Below are 24,758 nucleotides of genomic sequence, written 5' to 3'. Positions count from 1 at the left end.
GCATGAACTGTTGCAAATCAATATGAAAGCAAGTGAAGAGGTGAGGGGGTCACAGTCAGGGGAAAAAACATTGAAAGTGAAGAGGAAAAAGAGGACACTGAGGGGGGAGCAGCAGCAGAAGACAAACAGGAGGAGGGGGAAATGACAGACTTAGACTTGATTGAGCAGGCTGTAGGGCTGGGCTATATGGAGCCTGTGGACTATACAGCTAGTCAGGAGACTGACTCCTTTGAAACTAAAATCAAGAAGGCTGGGAAAGGGGAGCTGGAATCTCAAGAAGAAGAAGAAGAATTGAGGAGATGCATTAGATTGAAAGGCAAAGAAGACAAAAAGATCAGTGAACTGGCTAAAGAGAGAGTGGCTCAGAAGAACAACTATGGTGAGTACACACCTTCTGATATTATCTCTAGGTCCAATAATCTTCTACAACAGATTGCTGAGGGGTTGGAGTTAATTTGGGAAATAAACCTGACATTGTTAACCATAATCTGGAGTTAATAAAAATGGCTGAACAGGCAAGGATTGATATGTGGCTAGTAGATTATAGTAACAATCAAAAACAAAACTATATGCCTGAAGAGCCTAATATAATTGATACTGGAGAACATTCTCTAGAAGATTTATTAGATAATGGGGAAAATGAGGGAGAAGAGGAAGAGAATGAAGATTGGGAACTATTAAAAGAGCTTTTATCATCAAAAAAAGAGAGGAAAAGAGGTAAAACTACCAGAGGTTCTGGAGTTAAAATTGCCTCTGCTATCAAGACTCTGGAATCTTCTAGTAGGAAAAATAAGAAAAAAAGATGAGGGGGATTTTTTGGAACATGAGAGGATTTGGGGGGGACATCATAAAAAGATTCCTTAGGGAAATGATTATGGATATGAAAGTGGATTTCCTGGGACTACAAGAGACTATGAGACAACAATTTTCTAGAAATGATATGCAACAAATTTGTGCAGGGAGGGATTTCCACTGGCATTTCACCCCAGCTAGGGGGAAATCTGGGGGTCTTCTCGTGGGGGTTAATTATACCACTTTAGATGTGATCTCAGAGGATGAAGGGGATTACCATATAAAGATGACAGTTCAGGATATTAAAAATAGGTTTATTTGGGACCTAGTGGTGATATATGGAGATGCACAACCAGAAAGAAAAGCTTTATTTCTTGCTGAGTTGTCCAGAGTTTTTCAGAATAGTATTAATCCAATTTTGATTGGAGGTGATTTTAATATTATTAGAAAAGCTAGTGAGAAAAACAAACCAGGGGCTCCTGGACATTGGAGTTTCTTATTCAATGCCATCTTGGAACAAGCTGGGGTGAGAGAGCTTGACATGAATGGGAGGCAATTCACTTGGGGGGATAATATGCATATTCCTACCTTTGAAAAGCTAGATAGAATCCTTTGTACCACAGAGTGGGAAGAGGCATATCCACTAACCCAAGTGACAGCTTTAACTAGAGAGAAATCTGACCACACTCCTCTTTTCCTAGATTCTGGAGATTTTCAAAAATCTGATCCAATTTTCAGGTTTGAAAATGCTTGGTTCCTGAGAGAAGGAATTGATGAAATTGTTCAAAAAGTCTGGAATGATCCTAATATTCAAGGGGACAGCATAGATAGATTGCTAGGGAAATTTAGAAATTTAAGACCCAAACTTAAAAGGTGGAACAGAAATATGAATGCCTGGTATATAGAACTGAAAAAGGATATCCTACTAAAATTGGATATTATTGATAAAAATTGTGAGATCAATGGTCTTACATCTGCTGATAGAAAAGAACAGATAGAACTGAGAGCACAGCTTGATAGACTGCTTAAACAGAAGGAGACTAAATGGAGGCAGAGAGCCAAGATTGATGAGACTCTGGAGGGGGACATCAACACTAAATTCTTCCATGCCAAGGCAAATGGGAGACTTAGAAGAAACAGAATCAACAGGTTAGAACAGGATGAGGGGGTGATAGAAGGGGATAAGAATTTGATAGAATATATCACCACTTTCTATAAAAATTTGTTTGGTCCACCTGATAACTCCTCTGTCTCATTAAATATTGATAACCCTACTAAGATTCAAGAGAAATATGAAAAAATTCCGATTGAAGAATTTTCTTTGGAGGAAATCAAAAAGGTTGTCTTTAAAATGGCACACAATAAATCACCTGGACCAGATGGCTTCACTGCTGAATTTTGTCAGCATTACTGGGAACTGGTGAAACATGATTTAAAAGCTTTGCTGGATGACTTTGCTAGTAGGAAAATTGACATCAGTAGATTAAACTATGGGATTATAACTCTAGTCCCAAAAGGAAAAGATGCTAATAAAATACAGAAATTCAGGCCAATTTGCTTGCTGAATGTTTGCTTCAAAATTATTACAAAAGTATTAATGAACAGGCTGAACTTGGTGGCTGCTGATGTTATCTCCCCTGTTCAGACTGCTTTTATTAAAGGTAGATACATTATGGAAGGAGTTTTGATCCTTCATGAGGCTTTGAATAGCATAAAAAAGAAAAAATAAAGTGCTCTGCTTTTGAAAATTGATTTTGAAAAGGCATATGACAAAATCAATTGGTCTTTCCTCTTTCAAATGTTGAGAATGAAAGGGTTTCCAGACAAATGGAGTGATTGGGTTATGGAAACTATTAGAAGGGGGAAAGTTTGTGTCAAAGTTAATGAGAATCTAGGGAAATATTTTCCTACTCACAAGGGGTTAAGGCAGGGGGATTCCCTGTCCCCCCTAAACTTTGACCTGGCTGTTGATGCCCTGGCAATCATGTTAGATAATGCCAGAGAAAGTGGGCTAGTGAAGGGGGTTTTAAATGAATATACTCCAAATGGGGTTAATATGCTACAATATCCAGATGATACCATATTCCTATTGCAAGATGATATAGAAAGTGCACATAATTTGAAATACATTCTGTGCTTGTTTGAACAAATGTCAGGGCTGAAGATTAATTTTCATAAAAGTGAGCTTTTCCTGTTTGGGGAAGCCGTTAATAAGAAAGATGAATATACAAAAATCTTCACATGTCCAGTGGGTGCCTTGCCCATGAAATATTTAGGACTGCCTATAGATAAAAATAGAATTCGCAATAAACATTGGAAACCTCCAGAGAATAAGATGGAGAGAAAGTGTGAAACCTGGCAAGGCAGATTGCTTGCTAGCGCAGGGAGGGTCACACTGATTCAATCGTCTCTGACGGGCATACCATATTTTATGATGTCCTTTTATGGGCTCCCCGCTGGGGTGGGAAAACGCATGGATTTCTTTAGAGCCAGACTGTTGTGGCAGGAGAGTGACTAAAAAAGAAAATACCATCTAGTAAAGTGGTCTGAGGTATGCAGACCAAAAGATATGGGGGGTTTGGGAATTCAAAATCTTACATATATGAACAAAGCATTGCTGTGTAAGTGGTGGTGGAAACTTTACACAACTGAGGGGTTGTGGCAAAATATTATTTGGAAAAAAAATATGTTAAAAATAAAAACCTGGGTAATGTACTGGCCAAACAGGGAGATTCCCAGTTTTGGAGGGAGATACTGAAATATAGAGATCATTTTGCCTCTTTGTGCAAGTTTAGGATTGGAAATGGAGATAGAACACGCTTTTGGGAAGACTGGTGGATTGGCTTTGCCCCACTAAGTAAAAACTTCCCTAGACTCTATGAGCTTTGTTTTGATAAAAAGAAAACAGTTAAGGAGGTGTTTGAAAATAGCTTAGGTAATGTGCATTTTAGAAGAACTCTGATCGGAGATGCTAGAGAGTTATGGGAACATATTAAAGAAGTTTGTAGTTCAATAACTCTAAACGAGGATAAAGATGAGGTAAAGTGGTCTTTGACCAAAAAAAGGGATATATACTGTAAAATCCTTTTACAGACACTTGATTTAAAATGGTGTCAAATATCCACACCTTTACATGTGGAAGATCAAAATGCCACCCAGAATCAAGGTTTTCATGTGGTTGGCTCTTAGGAACAGTATTCTTACCAAAGACAATCTGCTTCGCAGGGGGTGGAAAGGGGATGATAGATGCCCTTTCTGTGGCCGTAAAGAAAATATTAATCACCTTTTCCTATCCTGTTCAGTAGCTAGATTGTTGTGGAACATTTTGAAATGTGCTTTCAATTTGAGAAACATTCCAGAAACCAATGAAAACCTGGGTAAAGACCTTTGGAAAAGATGAAAAAGGTTTGGTCATGATAGGAATTTCAGCGATCTGCTGGACTATTTGGAAGCTAAGGAACAACATTATTTTTGATAACAACAGGGTGAATGATCCTTGTGTGCCGGTTAACCTGTTTCTCAAAAATCTAATTGATTGGAATATTTTGCAGACAAACCCCGTAAGAAGTAAGATGATGGAGGCTGGAGTGAAACAAGTAAGCGAGGTGGCGGAAGAAGTGTTCAAAGCAGCTCACGGGTGGCGCCTGAAGACTGGGAGGATCCTGGGATGACGCTAATCAACTTCAGGACGAATCTGTTGCTGCGATGAATAACTACTTTCACTGCAATCTGGCTTGCTTCCTTTCTGATTTCCAGTCAGCCCATGATCTTCTGTTTGTTGTTAAGACTTTAATCAGGATGTATGTCTTCTATGTAAAAGAATGTTTCCATTCCAAGGCGGGGTTCTCTATGAACCCAGACTTTGGACCACTCCCTATAGGGTTGCTGCCTTGAGGTGGTTTTGGAGGGAAGGGATGGCTTTCCTCCCCTCCTCAGTAGGGTAGTGATGGCTGCGTAGGGGAGTGGAGTTATCTGATGCTTCTTTAGTTTGTTTCCCGCTTTGCTGTAAGACATGGTGATTTCTTTTAATGAAAATCGGAGAGAATGCTCTCTTTTGTCAAAAAAAAAAACTGGGCTAAACAGGCAGCTCAGAATCACTAGTACATGGACGAATTCAAAGTCAAAACACAACAAGCTAATCAACTCCACACCACATATACGGCCAGCTACGTTTCTTTCTTGCTACCTTCCTTCTTGGTCAAACTAATACTACTACTACTACAAGGAAGATGGAAACAAGTAGTACTAGCAAAGAAACTTTCTTCGGTTTGTTTATCATCTTGAAATATATGCATGCATGCATGCATGAGTAAGAACAACTCTAGCAGAGCGCCATACTATTGGCAGCCTCCATATTCATATTCAGTATGGAAGTAGCCTAGCCGCTCCCATTTTTTACTCCCTCCATTCAAATATATAGGGAAAAAAATATGTTTTTTGATGTCATATTGGACCACAAGTTAGAGCAATAATATATGACATGCATGTTACAAAAAGCATACCGCCAAATTGCTATGTGAAAGGAGCTTCTAATGATATAATTTTTATATTATAGATCTCATATATTAATATTTTTATCAATGGTTAAAGGCAACCTCAAAAACATATTAGGCCCTATATATTTGGATGGAGCAGGTAGATTTGTCTAAAGTACAACATTTTTCAAGTTTGACCATTGCAAAAAAAATTCTATATTCGGGATAGAGTTGTGACTTTTTTCCAACCGTTTTCTTCCTTCCCCTCGGCGGCTAGGGCCAACTCTTCCCTCCAAACTTCTCCGTTGAGCCCATGGGTTCACCTCCCCTCTGTCTGCCACTCCGACGACCTGCGGTGGGGAGGGGAATTTCAATGCCTTCGCTTCGGCTAATAGTTTAGGTTAGGGTTTTTAGTTTTCTTCCAAGCTTCGATCCTCCTCGAGTTCGTCCATCTAGACATAGTCAACGGGGCTTCGGCGTAGATTCATGCCGTCTCCTTGGGGTGGAAAGGTACGGTTTCTCGTCATGCATGCAAGACGGAGAGATATGATGGCCGTTGTTTCAGATCTATTCAAGGGTTCAACAACGACGATCAACAACGACGACTGCAACTCTAGGGCGCTGGTCCTTAGGGGCATGTGCACGAGACTTCTTGGTTGTCATCGATAAGATCAAGCCAACTCCGGTAGGGGAGCGGCTACTGCGGCGCGTTGGCGGCTTGTTCTGATGGCGATAGTGATCATAATGCTCATTATGATTGAGGTGCTTTTCTTTCCCGCAAGGGTGGATTTTATTTCCTTAAAATAGAGCATCAAGGAGATACAAACAGAATAAGCACACGGTGCTACATAGCTAAAATACATACAAGCAACAACAACAACAACACGCATACACATAAAAATCACACCAAAATCAAACAAGATAAAAAAATATGCCCTGGTGGAGTAAAAAAAACTTCAAAGTGATCAAAACAATGAGAGAGAAAAAAGCTATAGCGGGAACCATATGCTCACCGACCATCTCTTTGCAGAGGGAATACAACGAGAATGATTGGGAACGATGCTAAGGCGCCGTCATTGCCGGAACCAACCACTAATGGGTAGATAACAAGTCTTTCAGCGTGAAGAAACAGGTCCGAGCAAATTCGAACAATGCCTTGAACGTTATCAACTGCTTCCCATTTCCATTTACATCTATCACCCACGCCGGTCGGCCACACCACAGTTGAAGTTGAAGAAGACTCGAGTTTGTATTACAAGTTTTCCTTTACACTAATTGGGGAACATATACATACATACATATACATACAGTATATAGAGCAGCTGGTACGTACGACACAGTCTCCGATGCACCCACCCAGGCCGATCGACGGGCCGTCTGCATGCATGCATTTCCATGAATGCATGCATGTCTGCTGTCTTGTGTGCTGGTGGTACGTAGGGAGGGGTACTACAACACATTCGATCTGATCTAGGATCTGATCTCATCTGTTACACGAGACGAGACGTCCGTGCATCAAGTGAAGTGAAGCGAAGTGGAGTGAAGATCATCGTCCGGTGGGTTTTGCGATCTGGGAGAAGATGACGCTGTTGGCGATGTCCTCCTCGTCCATGTCCTCGCTGATGAGCGAGAGCGCCGCCGCGTTGGCCGCCAGGCTCTCCTCCATGGACGGCGGGGTGATGGTGAAGCTGCTGCTGTAGTCGTCCACCTCGGGCGGCTTCCCGCCGTTCTCGAAGGTGTCCTGCTGCTGCAGCGCGAACTCGAGGTTCCACAGCACGTCGCCCATGGACGGCCGGTCCACGCCCTGGTCCGCCAGGCACTTCTCCGCCGTCTCGGCGAACTTCTTGAGGCAGTCGGGCGCGATCTTCCCCTCCAGCACCGGGTCGATGATCTCCTCCAGGGTGCCCTTCCGCTGGCAGCTCAGCGCGTGGTCCGCCAGGCTCACCTGCTCCCGCGGCAGGCTCGGGTTCAGCGCCGGCCGCCCGCACAGCACCTCGAACAGCACCACGCCGAACGAGTAGACGTCCGACTTCTCCGTCAGCTTCTGCCGCCGGAAGTACTCCGGGTCCAGGTACCCGAAGCTGCCCTTCACCATGGTGCTCACGTGCGTCTGGTTCTGCACCGTCGGCCCCGTCTTGGAGAGCCCGAAGTCGGACACCTTGGCCACCCACTTCTCGTCGACGAGGATGTTGGTGGTCTTGACGTCGCGGTGGATGATGGTGTACTTGGCGCCCGTGTGCAGGTAGTGGAGCCCCCGGGCGGCGCCGATCACGATCTCCAGCCGCTGCCTCCACGGCAGCGGCGGCTTGCCGCTCTTGTACAGGTGCTCCCGCAGCGTGCCGTGCGCCATGTAGTCGTACACCAGGATCATCTCGCCGTTGTCCTCGCAGCACCCGATGAGGGACACCAGGTGCTTGTGCCGCAGCTTGGACAGCATCTCGATCTCCGTCTGGAATTCCAGCACCCCCTGCTCCGACGACGGGTTGCTCCGCTTGATGGCCACCTTGGTGTCCCCGTCCACCACCCCCCGGTACACCTTCCCGAACCCGCCCACGCCGATCACCAGCGACTCGTCGAACCCCTTGGTCGCCGACTTTATCTCCTGGAACGAGAAGTGCCGGCACATGGCCGTGATGTTGGGGTTCAGCGTCACCGCGCTCCTGCCGCCCGACGACTTGCTCACGCTCGTCTGCGAGTTGCCGCCGTACACCGGCAGCCACCCGGAGGAGGAGTGCGACGGGCTGCTGCTCAGCTCCCTCCTCCTCTTGCTCTGGTACGCCACGAAGCACACGGCCGCCACCAGCCCGAACGCCGCCGCGCCGCCCGCCGCCCCGCCGATGAGCGCCCCGACGTTGCTCGGCTTCTCCCTGAACTGCCCGTCCACGGCCCCCAGCTCGGCCTCCGCCAGCATCTTGGAGATGTCGGGGTTTGGGCCGGCCAGGTTGCCGGAGGCGTCGCTCACCTTAAAGACCTCCAGGCCGTTGAGGAAAGCGTTGACGAACTGTGGATTGGTGGCGGTGTCTGGGCGCAGCGTGAGCCAGAGGATGGTGTCGCTGCCTGCCGGAGCGGCGGGCATGAACACGGCGTAGTCCTTGAAGACCGGCACGCCTTTGCCGGGCGCGCCGGGATTAGCAGGGTTCTTCTCCTTGGCCCAGGCGATGATGTCGGCGCTGCCGGTGGTGGTGGCCGTCTTGTTGTTGACGAGGATGGCGAAGACGACCTGGTTGATCTTGTCTTCCATGAGCGAGCAGAAGTGGAGGCGGAGGAGGTAGGTGAAGTTGCCGTCCACCTCGAACACCCAGGTGAGGTTGTTGTTCCTGTTCATCTTGGGGTCGCGCCCCATGTGGCGGAACGAGTCGTAGATGCTGACGGGCGCGGCATACTCGTCGGCGGGGGTCGGGTACTTGATCGGGATCGTGTCGTTGGCCTCGAAGGTGACGCCCGTGGCGGCGCCGTAGACGTAGGGTGTGTCGGAGAACCACTCACGGGACAGCCCGGAGTCGTTGGCGGGAGGGATGTAGGAGCCGCCGACGCTGAGCCGGTACATGGTCTGCAGGTTGCCGGCGCTGGCGTCGAGGGACTGGTCGTCGAGACCGACCAGCGTGGCCGGGTCGCCGAAGAAGCTGGGCATGGAGATGATCTCGATGCCGTTGACGAAGGCGTAGGAGGCGTTGTTCATGGCGGTGGGCGTGAATTTGAGGGAGAGCGAGCCGGTGGTGGAGGGAGGGAGGGAGAACTCCCGGACGATGTAGGCCTGGGTGAGGGCCTTGGCGGTGGTGTAGACGCTGAAGTTGCGGAGCAGCGTGACGCCGGTGGAGGTGGTGACGGAGAAGAAGAAGTGGTCGGCGGGGATGCCGTGGTAGGCCGCCGGGTAGAAGTGGAGGCGCACCCAGTGGCGGTCGGCGTCGGCCACGGGGAAGGTGTAGGCGGTCTCCTTGGGGAAGACCCGCGCCGTCATGTAGGGCACAGGGGAGGGGAGCGACGGGTCCGGCACGTCGGCGGTGCCCATGACGGAGGACTTGCCCCCGTCGGGGAGCCACTTGCTGTCCTTGTCGGCGGTCCACTTCCTGCCGTCCTCGTCTTGCCCGTCCTTGTCCGACCCGCAGTGAACCAGAATGGAGTCCGTTGGCTTGTATATGTCTGCGTCGACGAACGCAAACGCCACCATCATCAAGAGGAGGACGGCGAGAAGGACGCCTCGGCCTCGGGCGGCCGCCATGAGGGACGACGTACGTACCGGTCAATCACGGCGATGGAGGTTTTTTGAGGTGGCAACTTCAGTTTAAATTGAATGGATGGAAGGATGTTGAGGAGGGAGAAGAACAGAGGAGGGCCTCCCTCTCCTCCTGCTCCTGCTCCTGGAGTTCCTTCCAGGGAAGGGAAAAGAGAAAGAGAAAGAGAAAGCTAGGGGAAGGGCGGAGGGAGGGAGCTTCACCAACGACGGGCGTTGAGGAGGGAGGGACATGCATGCAGCAGGCAGGCAGGGCAGGGCAAGAGCGTTTTGGCGCCAACGGCTGCATGCCATGTGTGGTTTCACTTAATTTGGCAGGCACTTGCAAGCCATGCATCCTCTCTGGCTCACCGCATGCTTAGGAGAGGAGAGGATCCATCCCTCTTTTAATTTAGACCATGCCATGCCATGCAACACAAGAGAAGAGAGGACCCTTTTCAATGGAAAGTCACTTGAAGCAACTCCAACAGCTTTCGTATCCTTGAATAAACTATGGGTTGTTTAAGACAAAAATAGCACTTGAACAGCTCCCATAAACCCAACTTCTTCTTACGGAATCCCGTATAATTGCCCCCAACTGCTCTCACTTTTACGGCAAGATACTTCTTTCCATATAATTTGATTTGGTAGGCTGAAAACCGCTTGAAACTCCAAGAAAGCGGCCCCCACCACCCAACAGCCACTGTAACATCCCAAATATCCAATTTAAAATGTTATATATAGATCATTCATGCATATCATATTTTATTACATTTCAATTTGCGATCCTCGAAATTCTAATCAACTCAAGGACCCACGGAGAGAGTTGGGGATTTCACTGTTTTCATATTTGAATTTTTATCAAATATCGAAACGAGGATCATTTGTTTTAATTATTTTTCTCTCCGAAAATATTTCATATTAAAATATATGAGAGGAGATAATATGGCTTCTCCAAAATAAATGAAATATTGGAGGAAAAATATTAAAATCAAATATTTAATTTTATTCGGAGTTTTTTGCTATTTTATTCGCATAGGAAAAATATGCGTTTTTCAAAATTGCATTATAGGCCCAAATAAATTTCACCTTGTCCGGCTTATTTTTAGAGGACGGGGAAATTTTATTTCGTAATTTTTGGAGTTCGTTTAGTACTCTTTTTCTTTCTTTTTCTGCACACCGGAATTATTTTAAATAAATTTCACCTCCGCCTGCCGCTGCCGCTGCCGCGCGCCGCCACACCACGCCGCCGCCGCCCGTCGCCGCCCGCCGCCGCCTGCCACTGCCGCGCCGCCGCCGCCGCGCCGGATCTCGCCGTTGACCGGTCGGTTTTCTACGGATAACCCCGGTTTTTTTATTTTTCTTCGGTTTATTTTCGATAGATCGGTTTTTCCGATGATTTATTTATTTTGCGGACGTTCGTCCGTTCGTTCGTTTAAACGAACGCCGTTCACTCGTTAGTCACAGACAGCGAACGTTCGTTTGTTAGCCTGTTCGTCAGTTTTCTTTTTCTCAGATTTTTCGTGATTATTTTCGATCGCGATTTCTGATCCGATTTTCGTTTTAGCGTATCTTTTTGCTCGTTTATCGGAATCAGGCGATTCAAGCGCCTAGATCTTCGTCTCGAAGCCCTCTTTCTGTTTAACCAACTTGAACAAGATTTTGGTACTGTAAAATTTGAATTTAGTCCAGATTAGTAAACGGATCTTGTTTCTTTCGCAGTTTGTGTTTCGTTGCTCTGTTTGATTTGATTCTTTTTGCAAACCGGAGTTCTTAAGTTGAACCTTCTGGTTAGATCTTGTTATTTGAGTTTTACCCGTGCATCTTTGCTTGATTGCTTATGTATGTTATTGCTTGTTTGCGATAGAATTTGCGGAGTGCGAAGCGTGCTACTATGAGTCACTAGGTTTTGCGGATCGTCAGCAAGGAAAGTAACGCATTGACTGTAACGCCCGGATAATCATGCTACAGTAATCTCACGTTAATGATGGCACGTCACCTCTGTCACTGTAATTAATCTCGGGTTAATTCAAAACCGTTTCAAATTTAAATTCTAAATAAGTCAAACGACAAAAGTTTTCAAATATTAAAATAAAAATGTTCGGGAGATGCCATATTTTGCATAAGTAAATATGATGTGGTAAACACATTTTTATAAAATGCCTAAATAGTTTAAATTGAAATAAAACAGAAAAACCAATAAATAAAAAAAAAGAAATTACAAAAAGAAAAGAAAACAGAAAAAAAAACAAAAAGAAGAGCCCCCCACTGGACCCTGGCCCAACTGGGCCAACCCCCAGGCCCAGCCGGCCGGCCCACCGACACCCCACCTTATCCACCCCCCCCCCACTCCCCACCGACAGCACCCCCCACTCCCCCCGAAATATCTCCCCTCTCCCCCGATTTGGATCGGGATCGAGGAGGAGGCGTTCGACCCCGTCGCCGACCGCCCCGTTGCCGTCGCCGGAGCACACACACCCCCCCCCCCGCCGCCGGCCTGCTTCCCCTTCCTCCCCTGCGTGCGTCGTCCCCGTCGCTCCTCCCCGCGCTCGCTGCCCAGACCCCGCACCCCCGCCGTGAGCACCTCCCTCACTCTTCTCCTCTGCCCCGCGCTCGCGCTCGCGGCGCCCTGCCGCGCGGCCCGCGCCGTTGCCTCGCGCCCGTGGCTGCGCGCGAGCTCGCGCTCCCGCAGCCCCCCCCCCCCGCGTCGCGCCCCTGGCCTCCCCTTCCTGCCGCTGCTGCACCGCTGCGGCCTGCCACCCTGCGCGACGCCGTGGCCCCCTGCTCGCCTGCAGCCCGCTCGCCCCGCTCCGGCTTTCCCCGTGCGCGCCCGCAGGCGCCTTCCCCCCTCTGGTCCGCGGCCCCGCTCCGGCCAGCCCCGCCGCTACCTTCACCCCCGCGCCGCCCGCGGCCCTCCGCCGCCCTCCTGGCCGGCGTCGTGGGCGCCGGCGGCCTCATCCATGGCCACGGCCCCGCCCTGCCCTGGGCAGGCTACGGGCGCCCGTCGCCCACGCCCACCGCCGTCGCCGCGCCGCGCCCGCGCCCGCCTGTGGCCCCTGGGCCACTGCCAGGTGGGCCTCGCCCCCCCCCCCCCCTGAGCCACTGCCCCCTGGGCCCGAACCCCCCTGGCCCAATGACAGCCGGGGCCCACGCACAGAACGAATAAAAAATAAATAAAATAATAATAATAATAATAATAATAACAATAAAAATAATAAATTCATTAATAAAAATTAATAAATAAATAAAGAAAATAAAAATAATTTTAATTAATTAATTAAGTTAATTAATCCTGTTTAAACTAATCTAATTAGTTAATTAATTTAACTAAACAGTAGTTAATTAGCTAACAGTCATTGACAGGTGGGACCCACCTGTCATGTTGACCAGGTCAACGGTCAACGTTGACTACTGACGTCAGCATGACCTCATGCTGATGTCATAAATCCAAATTCGAATTAAATTAAATAATTAATTAAATTCCAGAAATTAATAAAATCTTTAGAAAATCATATCTTTTAATCCGTAACTCGGATTAAAATATTTTCAACATGAAAGTTGCTCAGAACGACGAGACGAATCCGGATATGCAGCCCGTTCGTCCACCACACATCCCTAACCTATCGAACTCGCAACTTTCCCCCTCCGGTCCGTTTGTCCGAAAACGCAAAACATCGGGAATACTTTCCCGGATGTTCCCCCCTTCGCCGGTACCACCTACTGTCGCGTTAGGACACACCTCGCACTGCTCATTGTCATGTCACGCATCGTCATGTTTATGTTTGCATTGTATTTACTGTTTCTTCCCCCTCTTCTCTCCGGTAGACTACGAGACCGACCCTGCTGCTGCCCAGTTCGACTACGGAGTTGACGACCCTTCCAAGTGCCAGATACAACCCGGTGATCGCTCTCTAACAGGGCGACGAGGAGGGGATCGCCGGGTAGGATTATGCTATGCGATGCTACTTGGAGGACTACAACCTACTCTCTTCTACATGCTGCAAGATGGAGATGGCCAGAAGCGTAGTCTTCGACAGGACTAGCTATCCCCCTTTTATTCTGGCATTCTACAGTTCAGTCCACTGATATGCCCCTTTACACATATACCCATGCATATGTAGTATAGCTCCTTGCTTGCGAGTACTTTGGATGAGTACTCACGGTTGCTTCTCTCCCTCTTTTCCCCCTTTCCTTTCTATCTGGTTGTCGCAACCAGATGTTGGGGTCCAGGAGCCAGACGCCACCGTCGACGACGACACCTACGACACTGGAGGTGCCTACTACTACGTGCAGCCCGCTGACGACGACCAGGAGTAGTTAGGAGGATCCCAGGTAGGCGGCCTGCGCCTCGTTCGATCTGTATCTCAGTTTGTGCTAGCCTTCTTAAGGCAAACTTGTTTAACTTATGTCTGTACTCAGATATTGTTGCTTCCGCTGACTCGTCTGTGATCGAGCACTTGTATTCGAGCCCTCGAGGCCCCTGGCTTGTATTATAATGCTTGTATGACTTATTTATGTTTTAGAGTTGTGTTGTGATATCTTCCCGTGAGTCCTTGATCTTGATCGTACACATTTGCGTGCATGATTAGTGTACGGTCAGATCGGAGGCGTCACATTGACCATACTACTTTCATACCCAGTTTTTATGCATTAGTTCCAACTCTCAAACACTGCATGATTAGTGTGACGCCCGGGTAACTAAGCTACAACAACCCTCTGCTAATGATGCCACGTCACTTCAATTACTGTTGATGATCTCGCGTCAGTTCGAAACCGATTCAAATTCAAAATCAAGCAAACAGAAAAAATTTCAAGTAGTAAAACTAAAATGTTCAGAGTGAACCAGATATTGCATAGGTAATTATGGTGGAGAAAACATCTTTTTATAAAATACTTAACTGCACTAAATTAATTAAAACAATAGTAAGACTAATATTTAAATGCCTTTTGAATACTAAACAAATATAAAATAATTGTTTAGGGTGCCAAATTAATTGTGGCGGTGTTATTAGTATTAGTACTAATTTAGGGGCTAGGTTTATAGTTTGTAAAACTAAAGTAAAATAAAAATAGATAAAAAGCAAAGGGCGCAACAAAATCACAATCCCCCCCCCACTGGGCCACGGCCCAGCAGGCCATCGGGCCGCCAGGCCGGCCCAGCCGCACCCCACACCCTCCCCCCTTACCCACCCCACTAGAGGAAAAACCCTAACCACCCATCCCACTCGCCCCACTCCTCTCCCCCCCACTCTCCCCGATCCCCTTTTGGATCGGGCCAGCCACCGCGGCGCCCGGCGCGCGCCGGCCCTCAACTCGCCGGCGACGACCTCCTCCTCCCCGTTCTGGATCTGGCCGCCCCGGTCGCCCAGACGCCGTCGCCCCGGAGCTGCCACGCCGACGCCTGACGCCGTCACCGGCCACCGCCACCGCCCGTCGCCTCGTCCTCCTCGTCTCCTCGCCGGCGACGCGTCCCCGTCCTCCTCCCCAAAGGCTCCACCGAGCCTCGCCGCCCCCCCTGCTCACCAACGCGGGTGAGAACCCCGTCGTCTCCCGCCTCTACTCATGCGCCCGCCGTGGTCTCGCTCACGCCCACTGCCTCGCGGTCGCGCTCACCGCGCCTAGCCTTCGTGCTCGCTGCGACCAGGCCGCGCTCCCGCATGCCCCGTCCGCCCCTGCTCACCCCCGCCTCCGGAGTCACACACGCTCGCCTGCGTAGGCCCCCGACGCGGCCACCCGCACCACAGACTGCGCCCATGGATGCCTTGCCCCGACCTCCTCGCTCCGCGCTCACCGCAACCACCCCCCCCCCCCCGTGCCCACGGCCACGCCCGCTCGCTCGCACCTGGCCGCCGGCCGCGCCATCGCGCTCACCAACGCCGCCTGCGGCCACGCCCTCCCGCTGTAGTAGAGTCTACTTCTGTTGCAGCTGCCGTGGCCTCGCCCCCACCGTCCGTCCTCGCCGCCGTTTTGCCGTACTGCTCCGGCCGCCGTCGAGGCCGGCGCCCCCTGGTGGCCTCGGCCTGCACGCCCGGCGCCCGTAACCGCGCCCGGGTGCCCTGTGCCCGTTAGCGGGCAAACCCGCTAAGCCCCTAGGGCCTATGACAAACGGGGCCCAGCCCCAGAACGTTTTATTAAAAAAATTATTTAAAAATTAATAATAATAATAAATAAATAATTAATTAATTAACTTAATTAAACATAATTATATTAATCTAATCAATAATTAACCTAATTAACTGTTAGTTAATTAATCAGTCAATGACATGCGGGACCCTCACGTTAGTTTGACCCAGCCAACGCCGTGTTTACTGCTGACGTCAGCACACACTATTCTGGATAATGTTGAATTAAAATAATTAATTAAATTCTAAAAATGATTAAATTTTTAAAAATGAATATAAAATAAACCGTAACTTGGATGAAAATGTTTTGTACATGAAAGTTGCTCAAAACGACGAGACGAATCCGAATACGCAACCCGTTCGTCAGCCACATGTCCCTAGCATAGCAAACGTGCAACATTTCACCTCCGGTTCATCTGTCCGAAAACGCGAAACGCCGGGGATACTTTCCCGGATGTTTTCCCCCTTCGCCGGTATCACCTACTACCGCGTTAGGGCACACCTAGCACCGCTCGTTGTCTTGTCATGCATCGTCATGCTTATGTTTGCATTATATTTATTGTTTCTTCCCCCTCTGCTCTCCGGTAGACTACGAGACTGACGTCGCTGCTGCCCCAATCGACTACGGTGTTGACGACCCCTCCTTCTTGCCAGAGCAACCAGGCAAGCCCCCCCCCCTTGATCACCAGATATCGCCTATTCTTCTCTATACTGCTTGCATTAGAAGAGTGTAGCATGTTACTGCTTTCGGTTAATCCTATTCTGCTGCATAGCCTGTCATTGTTGCTACAGTTGTTACCCTTACCTGCTATCCTACTGCTTAGTATAGGATGCTAGTGTTCCATCAGTGGCCCTACATTCTTGTCCGTCTGCCATGCTATACTATCGGGTTGTGATCACGGGTATATACTATATACTTTATATACATGACACATGTGGTGACTAAAGTCAGGTCGGCTCGTTGAGTACCTGCAAGTGATTCTGATGAGGAGGCTGAAAGGACAGGTGGCTCCATCCCGGTAGAGGTGGGTCTGGGTTCCTGACGGCCCCCGACTGTTACTTTGTGGCGGAGCGACAGGGCAGGTTGAGACCACCTAGGAGAGAGGTGGGCCTGGCCCTGGTCGGCGTTCGCGGATACTTAACACGCTTAACGAGATCTTGGTATTTGATCTGAGTCTGGCCATTTGGTCTATACGCACTAACCAACTACGCGGGAACAGTTATGGGCACTCGACGTCGTGGTATCAGCCGAAGCCTTCGTGACGTCAGCGACTGAGTGGCGCGCGCTGGATTGGACCGGAATGCCTGCTAGGCTAGGCCTGCTTCCGGCCGCGTTCGCAACGTGCAGGTGTGTAATGGGCGATGGGCCCAAACCCCTGCAAGACGTAATCACTTGTTGAAACCTCTAGAAAGACAAATTTTTAGGAACGGAGGGAGTAGTACTTAGTACATTCCAGAAGCACCGAGCGCAGTGACTACATATAAATTAATAATGGCATCTCCCTCACATCACACACCTCTCGTACCTCCCTGATCACGTAGTATTTTTTTGAAATCCTAACAAGAAAGAGACTAATATTGCTTGCTCTTCTTTTTGCTTGGTTATTACGCCATGGAATTTTGCAACTTGACATACATGGCCAGCGTTGAACCTGTCCTTCACCGTCGCTCTTAGCTACACCATCATCACCGCCTTTCCCTTTGTTTATAACAAAATTATGCTTTATGGAAATTCTAGTCGCAAATAGTTTATGTAATATTATCTTGTATGAAAATATTGCAAAATTTGTTCTGGGAAAGTATTTTTTATAAAAAAAATCAATGCAATCTTCTTTCATTTTTTCATTTGTTCGAAAAATTTAAGTTGCAGTGTTTGGATGCTTGTAAGCTGTGCATGTCAGCAGCACAATACACAAGCACACACCAACACACATGCACAGGCGCACACCACCAGATCAGATCAGCAATAGTGACGCTGCACAGTGTGTGCAGGATGCATCCTTGGGTTGCTTTATGGTTTGGCCAGGGTTAGTTGTAAAACATAAGTGGGTTGGATTGAGGCGGGTTCCATCTAATTACTTGTGGTATGGGTTCGTGCATGTGATGGCCGTGGCTGGCGCTCACCTCCCTCTTCTATCCTTGCGGCTTTGCACTCTCCCTCCCCTCTTCTCCCCCGCTTTGCCCCCTATGGCGTCGCAACCCGCCATGGCCGTCGCACATACCCCCCCCCCCCTGCCAGGTAGTGCCTATGAACGCCGCCAACCTCCACTTCTTCCCTGGTGACGGTTGCCCTGCAAGATTTTGATGGAACCCGCATCCGCTCGTGCTACAACTGGTCACGGAATTGCCGCGACTGGCCACAGCATCGCCTGCAGCCACGGATGGCGTTGTGGTGCACGGCAAGATTTTTGCTGCTATCGGTCCGTAGGAAAGCTACAACCAGCATCACAGAAGCTACGCTGACGACGGACCGCGAGATAATAATAATTGTTCTGAAGGAACAAACCCAATTTAATTCTTTTGCTACCATTGGCTTTGTTTTTTGTTGGAACTAGCATACATTTTTGCCACCACCATCTCATTTTTTGCTGGAACTAGAGGATATTTTTTGCTACCAGCATCTTTGGATTTTGCTGGAACCAACCATTTTTCTTTTGCTACCACCGGCTTTGTGTTTTGCTGGAACTAGCACCCATTTTTTGCTACAATCGTGTAAGGTTTGTGCTGGAACCAGCGTATTTTTGCTACCAGCATCTTTTGTTTTTGCTGTAACCGGGCTAATTTTTTGCTAGCGGCGTCTTTCGCTGCGAGGGAGAGCGCACGCAGAGCCGCGGTTGGAGGAAGATTGGCTGCGAGGAGGGAGGGAGGGGGGCGTTTCTCATGAAAGCGTTGACTGGAGAAAGAATAAGGAGCCGGGGGTTGAGATGCCAGATGGGATGGACCCGTCTCACTGCATCGGGCAGCTGGGCCGCGACCGGGCGAACAATTGAGCAAGAAGTTTGAGTGGGCGGTAAATTTTCCTGCAAAATAGAATAGAGTAAAATGAAATCATATGCAAAAAAAAGAAAAGAAAATAGAAATAGAATAGAGTAAAATGAGATGATTAGAAAAAGTAATCTCAAAAGGATTTTAGATTTTTCTTCTTCTTCTACTAAGGATGAAATGAAAACGAGCAGAAAGAATAGCAACCGGACGGACGGACGGACGCCCTGCCCTAGCCAGCCTAGACAGACACTCCCTCCCCTGGAGTAGTGTAGATAGGTACTAGTACTAGATAGAGTCGGGGACGGAGACGGAGACGGAGACGGACAGCTCCCCGCCGCCGCCGCCTCTCCTCTCCTCTCCTCTCCTTATAGGACGGACGGAGGAAGAATCAACAGCTCCACCCGCAGGTACAAGGAGAGGTAGATCTCTCCACTTTGTTTTAGTTGATTTCCGCTCCTGCTCTCTCAAAATTTCTTTCTTTCTTTCTTTCTTCCCAGCCCATGATTCAAGGGGGCACCAGGCTTGCTGCTTGCTCTTGATTCTGATTCTGATTCTGAATCCCCGAAGAGATAGAGACAGAGACGGATGGAGGAGTTCATCAGTCTCGGCGGCGACGAACCTGAGCCTCGCGCCTCGGAAGATCTCGACCAACCCCAAGTCCAAGCCCAAGTCGATTTGAATCTGAATCTGAATCACGCACCACCACCAAAGACGGAGACGGAGCCTCTGCCATCCCACCACCAGCCACAAGACAGCGGCGTCGTCGTCCTCGAGGAAGGCCAGATCGCCTGCCAAGAATCTTCTTCTGCTGCTGCTGTCCAAGATGCGCAGGCCAAGGCCCAAGAAGAAGCCCTGCTGCGAGCAAATGGAGTGGGGCCTCCTCCCCCATCCCGCCAACAACCGCAGGCCACAAAGGCCGCCGCTTGTGATGACATCATCGATCTCGAAGAAGGCCAGGTTGAGGACATGGACCTCTCCGACGACAATGCCGTAGTCGTCGTCGTTACAAAGCAGCATGGTGCTGTTTCAGCTGAAACACCCAAGGGCAACAATGTTGGGCCTTCCCTTTCGACACCGAACAGCGCCTTTATCGACCAAAGCCGTATCCTCTTTGACATGTGACTAACTTATTATTCCTCCTTTGTTTCCATCTTTTTACCATCAGCTGTAGTATATTGACATCAAAACAGTTATTACCAATCGGATCGTTTCTAGTACATGTTTTTGTTCCTTGATGATATTTGCGTCGTCTTCAGCCACAAGAGGAGTTAAAAGAGCCCGTGCCGAATCAACCGAGCCCTCTGTCCGTGTAGTCTACAACAACTTGACAAGGTCCGTTAATCATGACATGCTTTTTATTCTGAATGAATAGTATCTAACTATGACAGCGCATTGCATTTGTTAGTCCTTTTATCCTTACATTTTTTAATTTCCCGATACATGTTGTTCCAGGGAAAGCAAAAGGAAGCTCATGGAACTGATGCAACAATGGTCCGAGTGGCAAGCTAGAAAGCAGCACGCCTCGACGGTACTGTTCCTTATAACCATGGCTTTTGCTGCTATGCTAGTTTGTTTTGCATAAATCAACTTTATAATCTTTATTCCCATGTCAGCACAGCAGCTCTCCCGCTACGGTTTATTAAATGAGAGCTGTTTACATCGATAGGATATGGGCACCAGAGAAAGATTAACAAGAAAATGGGCATGCCAGAATTAGTTTTGGTTCTTGTAAATTATTGTTTCCCTCAGTGCTATTATTATTGCTTCACTGCCAAAATATAATTATTGCCTTGGCCAATAGAAGAAAATAGTGACTTGTAGAGAGTACATTTGAAAAAGTGCTGAGCACCAGATTCCCCTTTGTTGATAATTAATTATTGTTTGTTTTGTTTGTGAAAATGGCAGGAAACTGTGGAACAAGTCTTGGACTGTGGTGAAGAGACTTATTATCCAGCATTACATGTTGGTTCAGAGAGATCCTGTGCTGTGGTATGTATAAGCTCGCCATTGTTATCCTTCATAAGCTCAGTCTGAAGATTAAACCTCCAACTGAATTATGGGATTGCTGTTACAAAACTTTGGTTGGCCTGTTTCCGATTAAATTCATTCACTAAAATGCACATCGAAGACATGCTGCCATGCTGGAGTTATACGAGTTCTGTTTCCTGAAAATTGTAATTCTGCTACCTGCAATGTACTGTACCTGTTATGAGCATCAAGATATAGCACCACCTTTACATTTACCCAGCCAGCACACGAAGCAACCACTCATTTCCAGATGAGGACGGTGCTAACAATCCCAGAGACTGATATATTATTTCACTGAGGCTCCAGATTAGCTAGATAGCACATAGTTGATTAGTTGCTTCATTTGGTTCTTACTTTCGGTATCCCCTTTAACATTTAGGAAGACATAGCATTGTACGAAAAAGAAAATTAAGGCATAGGATTGTCCTAAAAAAGGAAAATTGAGTAGTACTTGGATATGAGATATGACTAGTATCAGGATAGGATACAATCAGTAGTAGTGGCAGCAGGATAGATGTATGTCTTTAGGTCTTAATTATCTTTGGTAGGTGTTGCGTTTGAGTTGAGATCTGACTTGTGAATTAAGTTAGTTAGAATCTAATAATTCTACCTTCTGTTTTATTTTGTTTCTTATTGAGAAGTCATTCTGGGTGGATAGCCAAGCACGAGGAAATGCTGCTGTGGATGATGGTGCGGTGCCACTGTATGATCGAGAATTTACATTGGGTTCAACTCCTATGGGTGATTCATCAAACGCTGAAGGGTATTTATGAATTCTGTCCATATACCGACCTTGCTCTTATTTTTATTCTCTGATCTTGCATTACCTGGTAGAATTAAAATGCCATTTGTGAGTGACATTGCATTCAGCATGACTGTTAAAGTTCCATCGCCTTTATTCCTAAATATTTTGGGCAAGCAACAAAGCTGTATTTACGTGCTCGAGTCTTAATACTAGTTTCTGCGTGACACCAATATGTTGTAAATTAATGATGTATAAATATCACCAATTTGATTTATTCATAGATGTCATATTTTGATCATCAAATGTAATCTGCGAATAATCTTTGTCCTGGTACCAATATATTCTGAGACTATGAATAGATGATTGAAGACATAGTAACTAGTAACTCCAAAGTTAAAAAACATGAAGCTGTCTGTTCATATTTCTCGTAGTTACTTCCATTTGGCGTTTCTTGTCTTCTGATGATCTTTCTCATAGCTGATCCCTAATTATAGCATTAGTATACCTTTACGTGGATCCGCAACATGACATGCCTCGTTTCTCTGGCAGCAAGAAAGATAAGGATGATTCTCGCTGTTTCAACTGTGGTTCGTATAGCCATGCTCTGAAGGATTGCCCAAAGCCTCGTGACCATGTTGCAATTAGCAATGCCCGCAAGCAGCACAACTTGAAAAGGAACCTATCTAATGTTGGTAATCGTGGACAAAATCGGTACTACCAGAAGACGCCAGGCAAATTTGATGATCTCAAGGCAGGAGTCCTGGGATCTGAGACTAGAGAATGCTTGGGACTCAGGGTAAGGGATGCGTTCTCTTTTTCAGTTAAAGTTTGTTTCACTTGATTTTGTTTGGCCTTCTTGTTTGTTTTCCATTTTTCATGATTAGCATATATCAATTTTTCATTGTTGTTAGGATATACCAATCTTTAGTTGAAATGTGAGATGGAAGGACCCATCTTTTAGCTTCCACCTGTTAGCTTAATTAAACGATCTGTAAATATGTGCATACACGAGCTGAAAGCAAATAGCTGATTATATTCAATACATCAGCCATCATAGCTATATGTACATATTCTTTTTCTTTTGAATTTTAGTACTCCCTCCGTCCCAAAATTCTTGTCTTAGATTTGTCTACATACGGATGTATCTATTCACATTTTAGTGTTAGATACATCCGTATCTAGATAAATCTAAGACAAGAATTTTGGGACGGAGGGAGTAGCATGGATAAACAAACGGCAACATGTGTCAGTCCAACCGTTTTGTTGTCTGATTATTGTCTAGGGTTAAATGATTTTGTCGTGAGTACAGCATCCTTCTTTCGGTATGATCAACCATGACTAATTAAATTCCGTACAAATTCTTGAAATGAAGTTTGAAATCCTTTTGTAATCAGCCAATCGCCTTAGATGTTCTCACCATAAAATAGTTGGAACAAGGGATGGTTTCGTTGCTAGAGCACTGGTTCAGTTTTGTGAACTCAAGTCTCTCTTGTCACTTAGAAACCAATAGCAACACTGCCCCAATTAATTTTTATGTTAATTTCCACACGTTTCTTTTTCTGAGTATCGCAATCCATGCAGGAAAATGACCCGCCGCCGTGGCTGCACAGGATGCGTGAATTGGGTTATCCTCCAGGTTACCTAGGTAAGCATTTGTGAGTCTTGTTGCTCTCTGACTGTGATCTGCAATATTCAGGTCGTTTCTCGAGTCTCATTCCTCTGTGATTGTGATATCTTAGATGAGGTGGAAGATGAAGACAAACCATCTGGCATCACCATATTTGGGGACGGGGAGGTGAAGGAAGAGCAGCAGCAGCACGAGGAGGGAGAGCTTCCGGAGAAGGGCGAAGCATCCCCACCTCGCAAGAGGATGACGGTGGAGTTCCCTGGAATAAACGCGCCCGTCCCAGAGAACGGCGACCCTTGGCTCTGGGGCAGCGCTCCTCCGCCCCCTCTTCAGTCCTCCTCGGGCCGTCACAACCAGCACTCGTCATCAGATTCGAGGGATAGAGCTCCTCCTGCTCCTCCAGGCGTTGAGCATTACTCGTCATCGAGGTATCACTCATACGACTACGGACCGGCGATCCCTGGTGCCGGAAGAAGAAGCTCATCTGGTTATGACGATGGTGCCTGGACCCCGAGCCCTTCGTTTTCGAGCAGGCAGCACTTAGGGTCGGGGGGATCGAGGGAGAGGGAGAGGGAGAGGGAGAGGGAAAGGGAAAGGGACAGAGAGAGGGACAGGCACTACTACAGCAACAGGAGGTGAATGGAACATGTTTGTGTAGCTGAGAGACCTCAATTTTGTTTAGTACCAAATTTACCAGCAGTTGAAGAAGCCTTTACCTATCTATCATGTCATTGTTGGTATACTAGACATTGCATTACATGGCTGTGGTTTATAACAAAAAAAAAAAAAAAAACAGCCTCTCAGAATGAATATTCGTTAGCACTTGCAATATCACTGTTTAAGCTTCTTATGTGGATGTTATTTTGTCAAGGATGGTAGTAATGAGCAAAGAAAGGCCAAACTAGTACTACAATGTGGGCCATTTTACCAGTGTTACAATGTTTGTTCATCTGGATGATGATCAAAGCCCAAAGTAAAAAAGAAGTCCCACACAACATAAGACGTTTACAAAATCGTCTTATATTGTGTGGGGCGGAGGGAGTGAAAGAGAAGACAAACTCAAAGAAGCACCGTCATTCGTCCGAGCGCCGCACCTGCGAGGACTAAAATACCTAACAACGACTCACCGGAGCAGAGGTATCGGGATTCTTCTCCCGACCACCAGCGGCTAGCAGAGGGAAGGTGAATCCATGGATTTGTTGATGAAGCCTGAAGGAGAGAGTTTGTCCTAACCGTAAGGGAATAGGTAAGGAGAAGCCAAAGACGTGTGGTGCATATTTGATTTGATGAATGAGAGACAATGTATGTGAAAAGAGAAAACAGAAGGTCAGCCTCTTGACCAATGCCATCACTGTTTAATTCCACTGGTCTTAGTAGAAAGCGATAGATGATGGAGGAAGAATCCTCGTCCTCTTATCTGCTGCAGCAGCCTCATTTGTTAAATTACAAGATAATTTGAAAATAGTCAGTTTTTTGGTTAAATTACAAGACAATATTCCCTGGTTAATCACTAAATCTCACTTAGATGCATGACAAGTGGTGGAAACTGCTTAAGTAGTAAAAAGTGTGACCCTCCTTGTAAGGGTTGCTCTATCACATGACATCGGGAGCTTTGGGAAGAGAAGCTGTACACGCGTCCTCCTCCTCCGCCTGCCTCGCCACGCCTTGCCTTGTCACGACGTGTTGTGGGAATGACGAGCCGAGCCTTATTTCTTTTTACCGGTCAAGAATGGTTAATTGATTGTGGATTGATTAACGAGTCACTAACGAAAGT

General features: G+C 47.4%; 2 protein-coding genes across 3 annotated transcripts; one reads left to right on the top strand and one right to left on the bottom strand.

Annotated features, from left to right (window-relative positions):
* Positions 1-6,515: 6,515 nt before the first annotated feature.
* Positions 6,516-9,486, bottom strand: LOC109770263 (receptor-like protein kinase ANXUR1). The gene has a single exon (XM_020328969.3). The coding sequence runs from the start codon at positions 9,484-9,486 to the stop codon at positions 6,814-6,816; it is 2,673 nt and encodes an 890-aa protein (XP_020184558.1). The 3' UTR covers positions 6,516-6,813.
* Positions 9,487-18,778: 9,292 nt separating this feature from the next.
* On the top strand, positions 18,779-23,813 carry LOC109770255 (uncharacterized). Of its 2 annotated transcripts, none has more exons than XM_073496043.1 (9): positions 18,779-19,003; positions 19,082-19,686; positions 19,841-19,916; positions 20,037-20,112; positions 20,490-20,573; positions 21,254-21,375; positions 21,907-22,153; positions 22,939-23,002; positions 23,097-23,813. In XM_073496043.1, exons 2-9 carry the CDS (start codon positions 19,170-19,172, stop codon positions 23,621-23,623), a joined length of 1,713 nt encoding a protein of 570 aa, XP_073352144.1. In that variant the 5' UTR covers positions 18,779-19,003; positions 19,082-19,169; the 3' UTR covers positions 23,624-23,813. The 2 variants fall into 2 exon arrangements, with proteins under 2 accessions (XP_073352144.1, XP_020184549.1); XM_020328960.4 differs by having other exon boundaries at positions 18,794-18,991.
* Positions 23,814-24,758: the final 945 nt, after the last annotated feature.

This window comes from Aegilops tauschii, chromosome 4, assembly GCF_002575655.3.
Source record: "Aegilops tauschii subsp. strangulata cultivar AL8/78 chromosome 4, Aet v6.0, whole genome shotgun sequence".
Taxonomy (NCBI): Eukaryota; Viridiplantae; Streptophyta; class Magnoliopsida; order Poales; family Poaceae; genus Aegilops; species Aegilops tauschii.
This window is presented reverse-complemented; position numbering and strand designations above follow the sequence as displayed.